Source organism: Uranotaenia lowii, chromosome 2, assembly GCF_029784155.1.
Source record: "Uranotaenia lowii strain MFRU-FL chromosome 2, ASM2978415v1, whole genome shotgun sequence".
NCBI classification, from domain to species: domain Eukaryota; kingdom Metazoa; phylum Arthropoda; class Insecta; order Diptera; family Culicidae; genus Uranotaenia; species Uranotaenia lowii.
Window position 1 is genome coordinate 306,363,037 of NC_073692.1, and position 17,621 is coordinate 306,380,657.

The window sequence follows — 17,621 nt, forward strand, 5'->3', positions numbered from 1 at the left end:
TACATAGTTGAAAGTTTGATATTTATAGATTGTTAAATATACTATACTTTTTCCTCCGTGTATAGACTCTAACAGCAAAGCAAGGTTAAGAAAGGAAACAGTACCCAGCAAATATAAAATCGCATTAAAAATCATAGCTCAAGTCGTTAATAACGTTACTGCAAATAACAAACAAGTAACCGAGCGTAAAAATTGTTACTCGAAGTCGGTTTAAATGGGACATGATCAAATATCTGTCATGTTTGCAGATTTTGAAGCTGATTTCGCTTAATTGCTCTCCCACGCGAGCTTTAATCAATAAAAACAGCCATGTTTTTCTCTCAGCTACCAGCAGTTCAACCAGATTTCTGAAAGTTAGATGGTGTATTTGAAAGAATTGTCCTATGAGAAATGCTACAAATATTTTCGCTGGATGCGGTTTGCATGCGTTGAATGCAAAAACTTACGCTCTCTTGATTAATTTCAGGATTGAATTTCGTCCAATTTGTATAGTACTCAACATTTTATCCAGAAGTTAAAAATATGTAACATTTAACCCGCTTTGGTAGGTAAATTCTGTTTTTGTAAGCTTTATACGATCATTCTATAGTGTATATAAAACGAATAACATAAGATTGCCAGATTCTTTTCAGCACGTTTCCGGACTGGACAAATCCGGGCAATTTTATAATAAAAAAAACCTGGCAAAATCCTGGAATTTGATTTCTGAAAAATCAGGAATCCGTGAAAATTTTGTTAAAACCCAGAAACTACCCATAAATCATGAAAAAATTCAAAAAAAATTCATCAAAATTTATTGACAGATTTTGAATCATATTTTAGGCTTTCAAAAACCTTTAGCGATTATTCTTGCCAAACTTGTTCAAAATAATTCGTTTTTAGGCACAATTTAATTTTTATTGATTTGCCAAACAAAATGAATAAATCCGGGTAAAACCCGGATTTTTTTCAATGAAATCCAGGCAACCAGGCTGGGCTGGACGGTTCCCATATTTTGTATCAAATATCCGAGCAAATCCGGATAAAACCGGGCAATCTGGCAACCTTAGAATAACAAAGTTGTTAAGAAATATACCTACAAAAATGTTTTCTGGGTAGTTCAGATGAGCTATCGACCGAAGTTTCTTTTAACTAAAATTTTTTGCCATCAGTCCAACGAGCTGAAATTTGGCAAGTCACGTGACTTGTAGATCAAGCCCCGTTATGAGGAAACATTTGTAACAAAACCACTTACAAAATTCGGTAACTAAATCAATTAACAAGTTTGACGTAAAATAATTTGCCCAATGAATTTTTCTAAACTTATTGCTAGAAAATTTATAGCAGTTTTATAACAATTTATAACAGATTGTTATTAATAAACAAAAAACAGCTATTGCCATCGGTGACACATTCGCAGCTAGTTAGCTTGCCACGCCACGGCACGTGTGGCTGTAGTATGTGGCTCGATTACTTTATCATTTAGGAGTGTTGTTGTTGTGGTTGTTTGTTGTTATCGGTGAGGATCTCGATGCATTGTATTTTTTTTTTAAGTTTCACTGTCATAATATTTTCTAACAAATTTATCACCCTAACTTCGTTCCAAATTCGATAGTTTCATTTTGGTTCCTACATTACTAGTATTTTCAATTTTGTTTAAAAAAAAACCTATTTAACGGGAAAAGTGTTCTTTTCCTATGGAGGAAGAAAATTTGTTTTTTACGACAATTGCACTAATTCGCCTAGCGGTTGTTGTGAATTTTGGTGGTGGTTAGTGGCATGTGATGCCGTTGAATTGGTGTGGTTGCTTTTGCTAGCGTTGTTTGCGTTGTTGTTTGAACTGTTGTTGTTATTGTTGTTGCTGTTGCTATGGAGATTCCTCTGGATGACGGGTGGGCTCGGGTTCCGGGAGGAAACTGTCGAGGCTGCGGTGGTCGTTGTGGTGGCCGTCGTAGTCGGGTCGATAAGCAGCCGATGCTGAGCCTTTGACGAAGTGGTCAGCTGGGTGGTGTCGGAGTTGGTTCGGGTTCGCGATCGCTTTGGCATGACGCTGTTTTCCAGTTTGAGCTGGGCGTTGACTTCGGCTCGAGCTGCACAGGTACAGGCCTTGAGAAAGCTCTTCTTGAAGTTCTCGCTAAGGTACGCGTAGAGGATGGGATTGATGGCTGAGTTGATGTAGCCAAGGCAGCCCACCAACAGAAATAGAGTGATGTCCAGCCGAGTGCTGCAGGACTCTGGAGATGAGGTTATGAGGGCCACCTGGGATATCCAGTAGGGTAGCCAGCACAGGATGTAGACCGTTATAACGGTGAGCACCAGTTTGGTAACCTTTCGGTGGGATCGTCGCTTTCCGCGAGATTTGTTGGTGGTTTTTGGACCAACGTTCCTCAGTTTTCGTATCACCAGACAGTAGAAAGTCATGATGAAACATAGAGGGATGACAAATCCTAATATTAGCGAGTACAGGGTAAACGTGTACCCAGGCATGTGTTCGTGTGTCTCGGGCCAAACTATCTGACACGAGTAGGTGTTTGGCTGCAGCTCGATGATGTCCCCGTAAATCATGATGGGTAGCATGATTAGAGCCGACGCCAGCCAGGCCAGAGCCGAAACTACCCGAGAAACGAGGGGCGTTCGATACCGTGGCGAGGAGATGTGATGACAGATGGCAATGTACCGATCCGCTGACATAATAAACAGAAATATCGAAGACGTGAACTGGGTAATCGATGTACTCACCATGAAGGCTTTGCACATGGCGCCTCCAAACACCCACCGCTTGATGTGCATCGTTGCTATCAGGAACGGAATTCCAATCAGAAAACATTCGTCCGCTATCGCTAGGTTTAAAATGTACATATTAGTCACGGTTTGCATATTGGAAAATCTCAGCACCACGTAGATAACCAGGGTATTGCCCATGACTCCCACCAGGCAGACGACGGCGTACAGAATCATGAATATCGTGTAGGTCGTCGGCATGTCCGTCGATGGGCAGGTAAAGTTTGACCGGAACAAACTTCCGTTTCCGGTCGGCGAATCGTCACCCAGCTCAAATTCCTGCAGTCCGGAACCATTCTCGCCAAACACCGGGGCGCCACCCACAAAGTACGTCGTGACGTTCGAATCCATCCCGAAAAGCGGAACCAAGAGGTGGTGTGGCACGTCCTCAATTATCACACGACAACGCCGACGACAACGACGGCTGCTGGTTCGGCCTGAGGCGACTGTTTCCGACAAATGTCACTTGATTGCGTCATTCGAATTGGGGCCCGCGGCGAGGAGTTCCTCGATGGTGCTATTCACCAGATGTCACCACTTGCTGCTATTTGTCTAGTCGTTATCGGGAAGGGCGGGCAGGTTTTTCTGGCGCTGAAATGAAAGCCGAAAAGTGGGAGAGAGAAAAAATAATGAGTATATCTGTTGGAATTGGGTCAAAATGGTTTGGTTTTAGCATTAACATTGGTACATTGGCACATCGGCGAATGGCTGCTGAACAAATAAGGCACAGCTTGATAACAGCTGCGCTGCACTGTAATGACGGTTTCGTACAGTCGTGTGCTTTCCATGCATGAAAGCTTAGGAAACCAATCAATTTTCGAAAGAGCTGTCACTTTTTGATGCATGTTATTTAACAGAATTAGTAATGAGTGTATTTAATAAGTTTTTAATGGAAATTTTGTCTTTGAAACCTTGATTACAATTTGATGGGGAATAAGTCATGTGATCTTGAACATGATTGCTCCTATGTATGATTGATTTTAGGTTACCATGTTATGTAAGTACAATTTCATATACATTAATGGATTTTTAAAATCTTATCGACAAAATTCTATACAATTTTTGATCTACTGATAGCCTCGACTGATTTTTGCTTTACGATTGTGAAATTTACAATGAATTTCGAAGTAATTTGTTCTACCGATTCTTATCTTTAAAAAAATCGGAAGTAATGTTATACCACAGACAAAGATATACGTTATTTTTGAATCTAAAATGATATAATTGTTATGCCACAATCTTTAAACAAAACAAAGAAAAAATATTATCATGAAATTATGCAAGACTTCTAGAAAAAATGCTTACAGGTCCATACGATATTTTTTCTTAGATTTCAGTACCTCTGTAAAACCTAGTTACCAGAGTTTCCAGATTTCAGTTTTAAGTCTGGTTTGACGTTTTTAAACTTTTAAAAGCATTTAAATTTAATCGTGGCTGCCTGACAATCTCTTACACTGAAACGACACTAAACCAGCTAAGAGTTGTTTTTTTACATTTCTTGCCGCAAACTTGCTGGGTGTGTACCACTTGGGAATTTCATAGCCCGACCAAGGTTATTAGATCACAAGGTTCTCTGACTTTGTCAGTAAGTAGGCGAGGAGAGCGCGGTGAGGTTCAGTGAGTTTGTTTGTAAACATCGGAAAATTTGTTCGAGCTGAGGGCTTTGTTGGTAAACAAACTCCACGAGCTCCATAGTAAACAAATCAAAATGGCTGAATCAGGAGTTTCTCATATCTATACAACTTCTTTATATACACCTTGGCCCGAACTCTTCGGATAGCGTCTCGAATATCGAGAATCCATGTCGAAGATTGATTGTTAGTAGATAAATTCTCTTAATTTTTTGAATTGATGTTATTTCTGCTTGAATATGTTATTAGTCTACATTTTTGTATGGCTGTTCTCTATAGACTCCGAAACTATCGAAAGGGTCAACTGTTGTCTCCTGAGCCGATGTCCGCGAGTTCGAGCCCAAGAGTAAACATCGAACACAGTTGTACCGGATAAGTTTTTCAATAACGATCCGCCAACTGTAACGTTGATAAAGTCGCGAATGCCATAAAGATGGTAAAACGACTATAATCGAAACAAAAAAAAAGAACGGGTCAACGTGAAATTTTATACATGACTGTTTTTAAGGTTAGATAACGATGTCTTAAATATTTTTTAAACCCCTTGTACAAAAGAGAGGAGAAGGGACGCTCCTTTACAAATTCTTATAAATAAAAATGGAGGCGTTTCACTTGTATAACCATCACGTATAAACGGGCGGTCGGAATGAAGTGAAATTTGATATCCGAGGGTTTTTCGGGTGACAGGTGATTTGTATAACAGTTTCAAGAATCTCACTTTTAATGGAAGGGGCCTCTATACAAAATCAACTTGATATGGGACACAAGTCGAACAATATTGATTCCAACGATTTTCATTAAAATTGATTGGTCACGATCACGAAGAAGTTAGGGACGTGTAGATGAAGTTAAACAATTATAACGGTTTATTAATTTAAAGGTAAAAAGAAGTTTACCGTGTCAGCTAGTTTGCTATATAAATAATCTTTGGCATTATAAGATAATTCTTTGTTCTACTTGTGGACAAATTGTGATATATTTTGATGATTCAATTTTTTAAGCGACCCTTCCTTCCTTAGAAGGGGCTTCCTTATAAATTCAAAATCAACTATTACAGAGCTCAACTTATTTTCAAAACAAAAAATTACTAAAATTTGGCACTCATTAAATTTTGAATTGATCAGGTGTTTTTAAAAATTTTCCATGACGCTCATGAAAAGTTTTTAAGAAAATGGGCCCCATGCAAAATCAACATTAAATATGACAAATCTCAACAATTTTCAAAGACATGTAAAGATTAACTTTCTTTTTTTTTGTGTTTGCAAACAGGTTTTGGTATGAAAAGATTATTTATTGTATTGTAGATTTTTCTGATTTCTCAAAGGGGGTTTTCTTGGGTTTTAAATAAAACATTTTATTAACAAGAACAATTACTAAGAATTTTCATCAAGTTTGGTACACTAGCGAGATACTATATATAGAATTAACATACTTTTTACAAAACTCCTTCCACTTTCCACTCATTTTTTTTTTTTTGTAAAGGGAGTCTTTCAATTCAACTTGAGCTACTGGCTTATGGGGGAATAGGATGAGTTGAGTTTTAGAAGAAGTAGGAGAAATTTTTCACATTTTCAAAAATGATTAAATTTGGTTAAGATCAACTGCATACTACCCGTAAATTTTGACCTTTAGCTGAAAGCAAAGTGTCGTCCACAAATAATCTTCTACCTTTTCCTCCTGGAAAATCAGTAATAAAAGTATTTTATAATTTTTTTTTTTTTCAAGTATACTGTCCTGAGGCCTGAGGGACACCAAAACGAGCTATTTTAGCTTCTAAACCATTGTGCCAAACTCTGTCAAAAGCTTTTCAATATCTAGAAAAGAAACACCAAAAGACTAGCCTTAAGATTTGCTTGCGTTAATCATAGTTACACTCATAGTTACACTCAAAAGTTGATGTGTAGTAGAATGTCCAAACGAAAACCATCAGGGAAAATAGAATTCTGATAAATGTGAATCATCATTCTATTCAAAATAACTCTCTCAAACAGTTAACTTAAAGAAGGAAGCAAACTAATTGGTCGATAACTTGAAGGCTCTGAAGCACTTTTTCCAGGTTTCAAAATTAAAGTTTCTCTGGCATTTTTCCATTTATTGGGAAAATAAGCCAAGTGAAAACATTTATTGAAGTTTTTAACTAAAAAATTTAAAGTTCTATCAGGTTACCTTTTTATAAGAACGTAAAAAATCCCATCTTCCACTGTAGCTTTCATGTTTTAATTTTTTTTTGAAAACAATATAAATTTATCAACATTTAACTCGCAAGATCTTTCGAATACATTTTGCTTAGAAAGAATATCATCGAATTCTAGAGAAATTTGAGCATCAATTGAACTATCAACGTTTAAATTAAAATCATGAGTGGACATTCCTTGTTGGGCTTTTTTTTTATCTTTTTCTGCGTTAGTTAAAAGAATTTTATTTCCATCTTCCAAAGGAGGAACTGGCTTTTGGGGCTTTACTATACTATACTCTCTTTTTGAAGGTCGCAATAAATAAATTAGAAATAAGGAACTCTAGTTCGTTGAAATTGGCGTTGCCGAATGTTTTTCAGTCGTATCAAAAACTGAAGATCATCATCGATCAAAGGTTGATTAAATTTATGTTTAACTTTGGGTATAGAAACAGCCTGAGCGTTGACTATTGAAGTTGTCAAATTTTCTACAGACAAATCAATATCTTCTATTGAATTCAGTGGAACGTTTACATCTAAATTACGTTCAATAAAATTCCTAAATCCCTCCCAGTTTGCTTTTTTAAAGTTCAATGTTGATTTTTAAAGGTTTTTAATGGGATTTTGGGATAAAGGAAAAGTTACTGGAAGTTAGTCTGAATGGAGGTCCGCTTGAGTAACTAATTGACTACAATGCTCGCCTAAATCCGTTAGAACCAAATCAACCGTGGGCGGATTTCTAATTGAAGAAAAACAAGTAAATAGTAAAATAAACGATTCCCATTAGAAGTTGATGAAATATTATTCCGAGATCGATGTTTTGCATTAAAGTCACCAATAATAAAAAAAATTATTTCTGGTGAATTTTTGTAAATCTCCCTTCAAAAAATTTTCTGTTCTTCACTACATTGGAAAGGCAAATATGCGGCAACAATTATAATTTTCTCCATAGAAGTTTCTTATTCAATTCCAATTGTTTCTTAGACTTTTGGATTGAAAGAAGGAAGAGATCTAAATTTGAGACGAATATTGATGACAATAGCTACACCCCCACCTTGTCGATCAAGTCGATCATTTCGCAAAATTTTAAAGAAAGCATTGCTTTTCAAATAATTGTCCGGCTTTCAAAAAGTTTCAGTGATGGCAGCAATATGTTTGTTTTGAGTTTTAAAAAATAAGAATAATTTATCTTAGTTAGCCAGCAAAGATCTAGCGTTCCAATTCATAATATTTAAACATCTTTTTGGATCCATGAGGGAATCGTAAAGTCATAATAATTTTGTTAGCATAATTAAAAGAAGTTAGGAATGCTTCAAACATTGAATTTACTTTCAATATGAGTTGCATCATTTTCCATGTATTTCTTATGCAAAATTTTTCCTCAGTAATCCCCAAATCAACAAAATTGTTAGGATCAGAAAACGAAGGAGAAGAACAGGTATTTGAATTTGAACTTCGGGGATTTTCCCAAGCCTTCGCATTTACGTTGAGACTTGATTTTTTCCCATTAGTTAAACCCGAAGCAGGCAACCCATTTTCAACCACCTCTGAGAACGTTAAACAACGAGTCTGTGGCGCTGAATCATCACAGGTAACTTCAAAATCACTTCTAGCATATCCAAGACGTGATTCCAAAGCAGGCCGAGGCTGACCGCGAACAAGCAGATTGTTTGTCCGCCTGACGTGTGAAGACGAAAATGAGAAAAGAGGAGAAGTAACTTTTCTGACAACTTTGGGGATTTTTCTGGAAGAAATAATTTAAGCCCAATCAGGAGAGTCAATGGAATTCGAGGAATGATTACCTGCGCAATTCACACACTTGAAGAATTAAGATTGTGGTTTATCACCACCAAAAACGCATTTGGATTTTTCATTGAGCCGCAAAGCATGCATCTGGCATTCAAAAAGCTTGACAACGACGACATTGAGAAACATTATGAAGAAATTTGCTAGAAGATTTTTGAAACGGTTCAAATTTGACTCGAGAATGAAACATAAAACGAGCTTTTTCAAGTATTTGCAAATTAATGACCTGATATTTTTTAAAATGGATCAAATAATGCTCAGGAGCAAAACCAATACTACTGGTATTTTTCGTGTTGGTTCTTTTCCTGATTTGAATAGCTTAAATCGGAGAAAAACCAAACAGAGAATTCAACTTGATTGTGATCTCATCCGATGTCTGATCGCCGGTGAGACCACAGAGTACAAATTTAAATGGACGATCACTTTCAGAGTCGTAGGTAAAAAGTTGTGCGTTTTAATATTTGGATGATTTAATTTTTTGTGACAAACATCAAAAGAATCAACCAATATACGAGCAGTTCCCCTTCGTCCGATCTGAAAGGAAATCTTCACATTCTTGACGGAAGTGACGGTTTTTTCCAAAAGGCTTTGAAATCAGGAATCGTGACCGTAATTGGAGGAACTTTTCATTTTTATTCTTATTACTCTTATAAGAATTGAATATAAATATATCCTTATCACCGATGTTTTGAAGGACATCGAATGAATTGGGAATTTCAACTTTTTTGGTCGATGGAACTGAATTAGATTCGGTAATTCTTTTTTCCCCGGCCGATGACTTCTCCATGCTGTAAAATAAAAGAAAAAAAATTAATAAAACAAATGACAATAATTTTAGCACTGAAAAGTGCTGATTGAAAAATCGATAAAAAAAAATGAGAAAATTTCCTGCAGGTACCCACCAACTGTTCGTGTTGACGGCTCAACCGTACAAATGAGAGTGTTTCAGTGACTCTACTTGGAATTATCAGGTCCGTATAAAATCTTTGAAAAAGCATTAGTTGAATCAAAATTCAAGCAACCGGTGTCCTAAATTTGCATGGATTCAGCATCTACAAATTTTAGTGTGCTTTGGCCTAATGCCGCTGTTGTGCTTACAAAGTGCTTTAAAGCATTGAAGCAAGCTTTTGCGATGCCTAATTAATGCTTGGAAAATATAGCATATGTTATTTTGGTTTAGAGCTATGTTGCTGTTCAAAAGCATTGTCCGAAGCTGATAAAATGTTAATTACATAAAAAAAAAAGTGGTATATTTCTAGTATGATGCAGCATAGAATTAGAAGGGCTGTTATACAGTGATTTACCGATTTTGTCACCCCATGATGCATTTTAAGGTGACAAATTGGGGTCAGTGACAAAGTCGGGTAATTTTTAAAAAGCTTTTTAATTTCAATCAATTCTGATGGAGTTAATTAAAAAAAAAAACAAATAACTGTGTCGTTTAAAACAGTGTACAAGTTTTTTTGTGTGGTATTAGTTGATTATTTAAAGGTTTAGTCTCTTTTCACATAAAAAGCATCATTAAATTTTGTTGCTTTGTCTCTTAAAATATTCTGTTTCGACCGGTATATCTTCGAACTAGCAGTATACAAATAAGCAGCTGAAAAGTATATTGTAACTGGATAAGTACGTCTTGGTGGTCGAGTGATTAGCGTGGTAAAGACGATAGTCGTTGGTTCACTGTTGGCATGGGTTCGATTCCCATATCGCTACTGGGTGTTAAATGTTAATCATAAGTTGTCCACATCATTTATTCAGTCTGTAAAGCCTTAATTGACTAAGAGGGTGTATGTCTTTTAAATTACTCTGCACATCATTTGAAAAATGAGCTCAAACGCGATGATGATTTGATCCCTGTTTTGTTCATGCCTCCAAATGTGAAAGACCTATGGATCAGAACGCACTTTTTTCAAACAATTTTCTACATGCAATAAACAATTTTGGTAGAATTTTTCAAAATTGTATTAAAATAAATTACACAATTATTTCAAATATCATTTTATTAAGTCTGATGTGTCATAACTTCCAATAGATTCAAAATAACGCCAAAACAGTTAATCTTTATCCATTTTTTTAAAATTATAAAGCAGTTTTTTTTTATTTTCTTCAGCATGTCCTGAAGATTTGTTCGTTCTCTCAAGAAAAGTAAGTCACTTCCCACTTGTTCTGGCAGTTTTATTCCCCCATCACCCAGCACGTCAGGCGCAGGGACGATGATAAAGTTTAATAAACCATTTCCGCCCGGGTCGGCTTAATGTTGTCGACAGTTGCCGATGATTAGGTGGCGATCCTCATAATCAAGGTTTTACCACTTCTTCAACTTTTGCTGCTTGCCTGTTTCCTGTCTGCCTTTTCCGAGTGCCTCTCTAGAGTCTTTTAGCAAGTAGAATAACTTATGGCTGAACTAAAAAGTTGTTACTTGCTTTCTTCCCTGGGAGCTCCCGATGGAAAACACTTCTCAAGAAAATGAAGTGCATAATGCTCCCACACATCGCACACACTTTTCTTCCAGAAGCCAATTCAGATGCAATTTTATCCAAGACAACTCAAGAGACGCAACACTCACTTCTTCCTAGCTGCGTCTAAAGGGAACGAGCTTTTCCGACTTCATGCATTATTTATGGTTCGATAATAGATTAAATTAGGAAAGTTTTGCAATATGTCTTGTTGTTCGATGAATAAAGAGGTTCGTCCTATTTTGTGCCATCACGCCGATGATGATGATGATGGCGGAAGTTCAGTTCAGAGTTCAGGAAACTTCAACCACTTGCTAGCTCGCCGTTTGTCGTGGTCGTCGAAGGTGAAGGTCGAGCAAGTTTTTAAAACAACAACTCCTATTACAACTTCGATTCGCTGGTTTGATGCTTCGTGTTTCAATTAAAATTATTGGAATGAAAACAATGAAAGAGCAGAAAGGAAAACGAAATGCTGCACTGGAATCACTTGAGCAGTTTATGATTGGTTCAAGGAACAAAGATGATTGATTTTTCCAAACTTATCTCATAAACGATTTACGAGAACTTATAATTATACTTATATAAATACTAATACTATAAAGAACTTATATAAAATTTATTCTATAAAACGTGTACATATAGTATCCCTTTCCTATCAAATAAGTAAATGAGAAAAAATGTCTCAGTTAAAAAAAATGTCTTTTTGGAAACAATAAGTTCCGAAAATGAAATGAAAGTTGGAAGCAAATAAAAATCACTTATAAAAACTTGAAAATGACTCTACCAGCGCAACCGCTTCGAGAATCCTCCTGGTTTTACTCGAAAAGTTTCCGATGTGTCTATTGACACTCTCCCTGAGATTGGGAGGATTTTTACTTCACGGCACCGAACGGTTGTGAAAAAACTAATAATATTCAAATTTTTTTGGGTTCGATGTCTTTTTTTCAGTGCCATTCCAGCGTCGCTCTCAGGCTTTTAAATTAGAGGAGCGCAATCTATCGAACCAACGGGAGAATTTGAATTTAAAAATCTTTTCAGCGGCTTTTTAATGCAAAGTGGACAATACCAGTCGAATTTTATTAGTTACATTACTTAATCTTAGTTAGTTTTTAAGGAAATTTAAAATAATAGCTATCAATTGATTATCTTTTTTATGAAGACGGAAATTTGAACCGCGTTTTGATAAAATCTAATCTATTATCGTGCTAAAAAAGCCGATTGTACTATTTTTCGTCACTCAAAAGTCTATTTCCTCAGTGATTAGCTATAGTAATTTATAAATCATTTAAATTTCCCACGATGACCTTATTTTTCGTCGCTTAAAACGGTGGGAACCCTGTTTGTTCGTTCGAAATTCCATGTTGTTAATATCAGATGAGTTCTTAAAATTTCAAAAGAATCAAGAAAATTTACAGAATTTTAAGAAAATTTCTTCAACGTTCCAGTTTTCAATCGTAATTTTTTGAAACCCAGATGATTTTTCCCTTCATTTTCCCTTGGAAAAACGGCCATCATTAACCTGAGCCGCAGATTAAATAACGATACGTTTCTTTATTGCCTTTGGAAGGAATTTCCATTGTTCCGAAAGCTTTTCTATATTTTCTTTCTATGGATAGCCAGCATTTGCATTTATATTAATTTTTCAAAAAAGAAATTTTTTGAGGACCTTTTTATGGTTTATAAGATAGTTTGAACATTTTTTAGACGGTTCTTTTTTATTATTATTTTCATTTTAGATCTTAAACTATACCTCAGCGTTAATTAAAACAGTGAAAAGTAGGGGAGAATGAGGATACTTGATCCTTGGGGATACTTAATTCCTTAGCTATATCAGTAAACTGGGAAGTTTTACAATGGTCAAATGTTCTAGAAAAATGCACCTAATGGAGCCAAACAACTATTAGGCTCAAAAAATTCAACAAATGTGTTTTTTGAGTTATGGTACTTTGTTATGAAAATTTCATAAAATGTTACTCAAAGATCTTTTTCAATCCGTTTTAAATGTTTCTCACATGAAAAAATGGCAACAAAAGTATGCATTTAAATATGTGAATCGTTAGAGTTTAATACGAATTTTATAATGCCATATTATCGAAGCAATGATAAACTCTCAATTAGGCCGGAACAAATTTCAAATCCTTCTTTTGTCACTCGGAGTTGAAACATCGCGAGGGAGGCGATGATAAAAATAATGCGAAAACAAAATAAATTGGAAAAAAATGTACGAAAGCTCGAATGCAATTAAATTTCACAATCATTGCATTATTGCACAAAACCTATAAATCAAGTAATTTTTTATCGAAAATGTCAATTAAATCAAGAAAATAAAAAAGTCAAATAACTCCCATTCTCCAATATTTATTTTTTGGTCTTATTATCTTTCGGATATTTGAATTGTTTTTCGAAATTGACATAAAATACTTCAAACTTTAATTAATCCCCCCTTCTGGTTTTTAGGAAATTTCGAAAGGTAGCGAGAGGTGACGAATTAAAAAAAATAATATTTGTTCCAGCTTTATTGCCCTGAAAAAGTTTTCTAAATTGTTCATTGTGGGTTCAGATGGTCCCAAAAGTTCAAAATGGTTAATACTCTTTAAAAAAAGATCGCAAGTCAATAATTTTTATTTAAAAGCATATATGTTTTCCGATAATAGCTTCAAAAAGAGGACTCAAATAATTGATTTTGTCTAAAAATCAGAATTTATTTATCGCCTTTAAGTATGCAATGAGTATAGGGTTGAAGATACAATTTAAGAATATTCTTTTCTGGCACTATTATATTGTGAAGTTGGAACTTCTATGAATCGAAACAGTCAAGGTACCTTTAATCTTTTGATTTGGTTTAATTTTTTTCAAGTGTTAGGGCTCCCTAAATAAAATATCAAGTTTCCTTTAATATTTAAGAGATCAAGTCAAAATATCAGTTTTTTTTATGTCCGATCAGAATACTTCTAATTCATCAACGGGATCAAGTATCTTTCTAATTTTGAAATTCACAGCCATATTCATAATTTTACAGATTTTCAAACAAATTTCATCAAAAATTAGAACTTTAAATTCATGATTCTAGAGATTTTTTTTAAAGATTTTCTAATCCAGAAGATAGATACAAATGCCACTGGAATATGATTCCTTAAGCTAATCTGACTTTGATAACGGGGATTGCTAATTTTCAAGTAGGACTTGAGGTGAATCAGTTTTCCAATGTTTTGTTCGATTTTTCTATGGAATATCTGAATTTAGAAGTCCCAGACATTTTAAAATTACCACAGATGTTTTTTTAGTCAAGAGTTCAGAATTTAGTCGATAATTTTGATGCTGATAAGAAAATTCAAGATAAAAAATAGTGCTCTTGATAATGGTTTTTTTTGACAATATTTGAGCACCGGAATTAGAAATGTCTGTGATCATCTGTAGCCTTTCGATATTTTTGTTTTCCTGGCCCGCTGTTGTATATTATTAATTATAAAGTGGTAGTTGAAAAAATTTATTCTAAGTATAAAACAATTCCAATATTATGTTTTGCTAAGTAAAAAATTTGCACTTCATTTAACGATTTTTTAAAAAAAATTATCACAGATTTTGTATACGCTCTACATGTTGATTTGCTTTTGTAAGGTTATTCTGGGTTATACTAAAAAAAAATAAATTTGAGATGGCAATGCTTGATAATTTTGAAAATGTATTGACTCAAAAAATCTGCTGAACAGTAAAAAAAAACTTGGAAAAAATTTGTTCAAATAGGCGTAATCTATAATGAAGGGATAGATTTTTTGAAAAGAATGTATGAAATAATTTTTTAAAGGATATCTAGAAACAATAGATTTTATTTTTTGAGCTGTTTCAGGCTTGACAGTTATTTATTTATATTCTATAAAGCAGATCAATGGTGAATACAGAATTTTGTTTTCCAACGTTTAAGATTTATGATTTGATATCAAAACAATCCAATCGATCAGATAGAGTAATTGTCCAGGAAACTACGTAGAATTGTGTTTACTGGAGGTTTGAAGCAGTTTATATATATTTTTTAAAAAGATTTTATAAAAATTTGCCCAGGGGGCATTGAGCTCGAAAATTTTGCAAAAAGGGGCGGCAAGTAGAAAAGTTTGAAAATCACTGGTTTAAACCATAATGAAACACAAACTTAGAAGTTTGCTCCAAGCTTTCTTTTGCATGTTCTATAATAGCACTCAGTGCTTGATTATCAAACCGCCATAAAACTTAGTGATAGTTCTCGATCAAGATATCAAAACAGGACACGCTCAGGTTAGATGGTACATACATATTTGAATTGGAATTCCCATATTTACACATTTTTTATGAGTTATGTATATTGGTTTTGAGTTAAAATAAAAAAAATATAAAAATCTTTGAAAACTTCAAATTACCGGAAGTGGTATGTATATCTCTACAATGTGAGTATTGAGTGAAAGGAATTTTTTTTACCGTTAAAAGTCGGTATCGGTAAAAGTATTATTTCGTTGTCTGACTCCATCTTAAAATCCAAGATGGCGGCTTCCGCTGAACTTTTAAACGTGGCAATTTACTTAAATTCGCATGAAACCCAAAAATATTGGTATTGGGTTAGAAGGCTAAGCGAAACGATGTCCAATTTCGCTTAACTTTGAATGCTGTAAATGATAAAAAAAAATAGCATTAAACCGCCACTATCTGGGTATTGGGTGAAAGGGTTAAACAATAAGTTATCCTTTCCAACGCCATTTTGAAATCCAAGATGGTAGTTTCCAGTGAACATTGAAATACTTTTAATCACTTGAAATCAAATGAAACCTCCACAATATGAGTATTGAGGGAAATAGCTTATTACTATTAGAAGTCAAATTTCGCTATCCGACTCCATTGTGAAATCCAAGAAGGCGGCTTCTGCTGAACTTTCAAATGCTGTAAATAAATGACTAAAAATTGCATGAAACTCCCACAATATGGGTATTGGATAATGGGCTAAACTAGAAGAAGTCAAATTTCGCTATCAAGCACCATCTTGAAATCCAAGATGGTGGCTTCTGCTGAACACTAAAATAATTTTTATCAATGAAAATCAAAGAAATTCCAACAATAAGAGTATTAGGTGGAAGGAAGAACTAGAAGAAGTCTTGAAATCCAAGATGGCAGCTTTCGATTAACTTTAGAAATGCTATAAATCATTGAAAATCGTATGAAACCTCCAAAATATGGGTATTATTTAAGCTAGAAGGGGGATAAGCTAGAAGAAGTTGATTTTCGCATTCTAACGCTACCTTGAAATCCAAGATGGCGGCTTCAGCTGAACTGAAAAATGCTGTAAATGATTGAAAATAGCATGAAACCCCCAAAATATGGGTATTGGGTGAAAGGGATAAACGAGTAGATGTCGAATTTCTCTTTTCGTTTTTCTCTGAAATTCTGTAAGTGACTGAAAATCGCATAAAACCACCACCGCCACCCCGTTCGTTTTCGGCAACACTCAATTTTGGCAACATTCGATTTGGGCAACATCCGATTTTTGCACGGTTTACAGAAACAACATTACCTTATACTTTTCGCTAGAATAGGACCAATACAATTTAGACATAATAGCATTATGTCTATCATAATTGAATGACATAAATAGCGAGTATGGCAAAAAAAAATCAAAAATTATAAACAAAACACGAAAAGTGCTAAATGCATCAGAGACATGATGAAAAAAATCGTTCGATTTTGGCAACATTCGATCGCAACACTAAATGTTGAGTTGCCAAATGCAAACAGGGTCTGTTTCTACTAGTTTAGCCATTTCACCCAATACCACTATTGTAAAGCTTTCGTGCAATTTTTAGTCATTTACAGAGTTTTAAAGTTCAGTGGAAGCCGCCATCTTGAATTTCAAGATGAAGTCGGAAAGAGGTATCCAACTTCTGCTGGTTTTGTTTTTGTTTGGTAGCGAAATTCGGTTTCTCTTAGTTTAATCCTTTACCCTATTTCCATACTGTGGAGATTTTAAGTCATCTACAGAATTTTAAAGTTCAGCGGAAAGCGGCAATCTTTAATTTCAAGATGGCGTCAGAAAGCCAAGTTCGATTTCTACTCGTTGATCGCTTTGAACTAATATCCATATTTCGGGCTTTCAAGATGGCGTCGGACAACAAAATTCGACTTCTAATCGTGTAGCCCTTTTACCCAATACCCCGTATTGTGGATGTATCATGAGATTTTCAGTAATTTACAGCTTTGAAAAGTATAGCGAAAGCTGCCATCTTGAATTAATGATGGCGTCAGATAGCAAAATTCGACTTCTTCTAGTTAAGAATTTTCACCCAAAACACATATTATGGGAGTTTCATGCGATTTTCTGTGATTAACAGCATTTAAAAGTGCAAGCCGCCATCTTGGATTTCGAGATGGCGTCTGATAGCGAAATTTGACTTCTTCTAGTTTAGCCCTTCAGGATAGGAAATTGATAACATGTTTAATAATAGCTTTTTAAAAGATTTGGTGACCAAAATTGGTGATGATGGCGGTTCTAGGTTAGAGCAAAATAGCCAGATTTTGGCTTTTTTTAGAGTTCTGGTGATTATTAAGATTAATACTTTAGTCCTAACGACATTTTGCTGACCATAATAAAGCTGAAATTGTAACTTGGGTCGCTATCTCGAACATACATTAAAATATCGTTTTAAAATTCCATAAGCTAGTTTCTTGATTCTCTCGAATATTTTTTTATGAACATCACTCAAAATATCCATGCTTTTCCGAGATATTTGGATTTTAATTTATGTTGTTTTAAAACAACACTATACATTAAAGGGTTAG

At 34.8% G+C, this 17,621-nt stretch overlaps 1 protein-coding gene across 3 annotated transcripts in view; it reads right to left on the minus strand.

The window, feature by feature from the left end:
• Positions 1-977: 977 nt before the first annotated feature.
• The window catches only part of LOC129745053 (somatostatin receptor type 2-like), a 326,740-nt gene continuing 310,096 nt past the window's right edge, over positions 978-17,621 (minus strand). For all 3 annotated transcript variants that reach the window (XM_055737876.1, XM_055737874.1, XM_055737875.1), the window contains one exon: positions 978-3,351. In XM_055737876.1, coding sequence (XP_055593851.1) covers positions 1,699-3,111 — 1,413 coding nt within the window. In that variant the 5' untranslated portion in view covers positions 3,112-3,351 and the 3' untranslated portion in view covers positions 978-1,698. The remainder of the gene's footprint in view (positions 3,352-17,621) is intronic.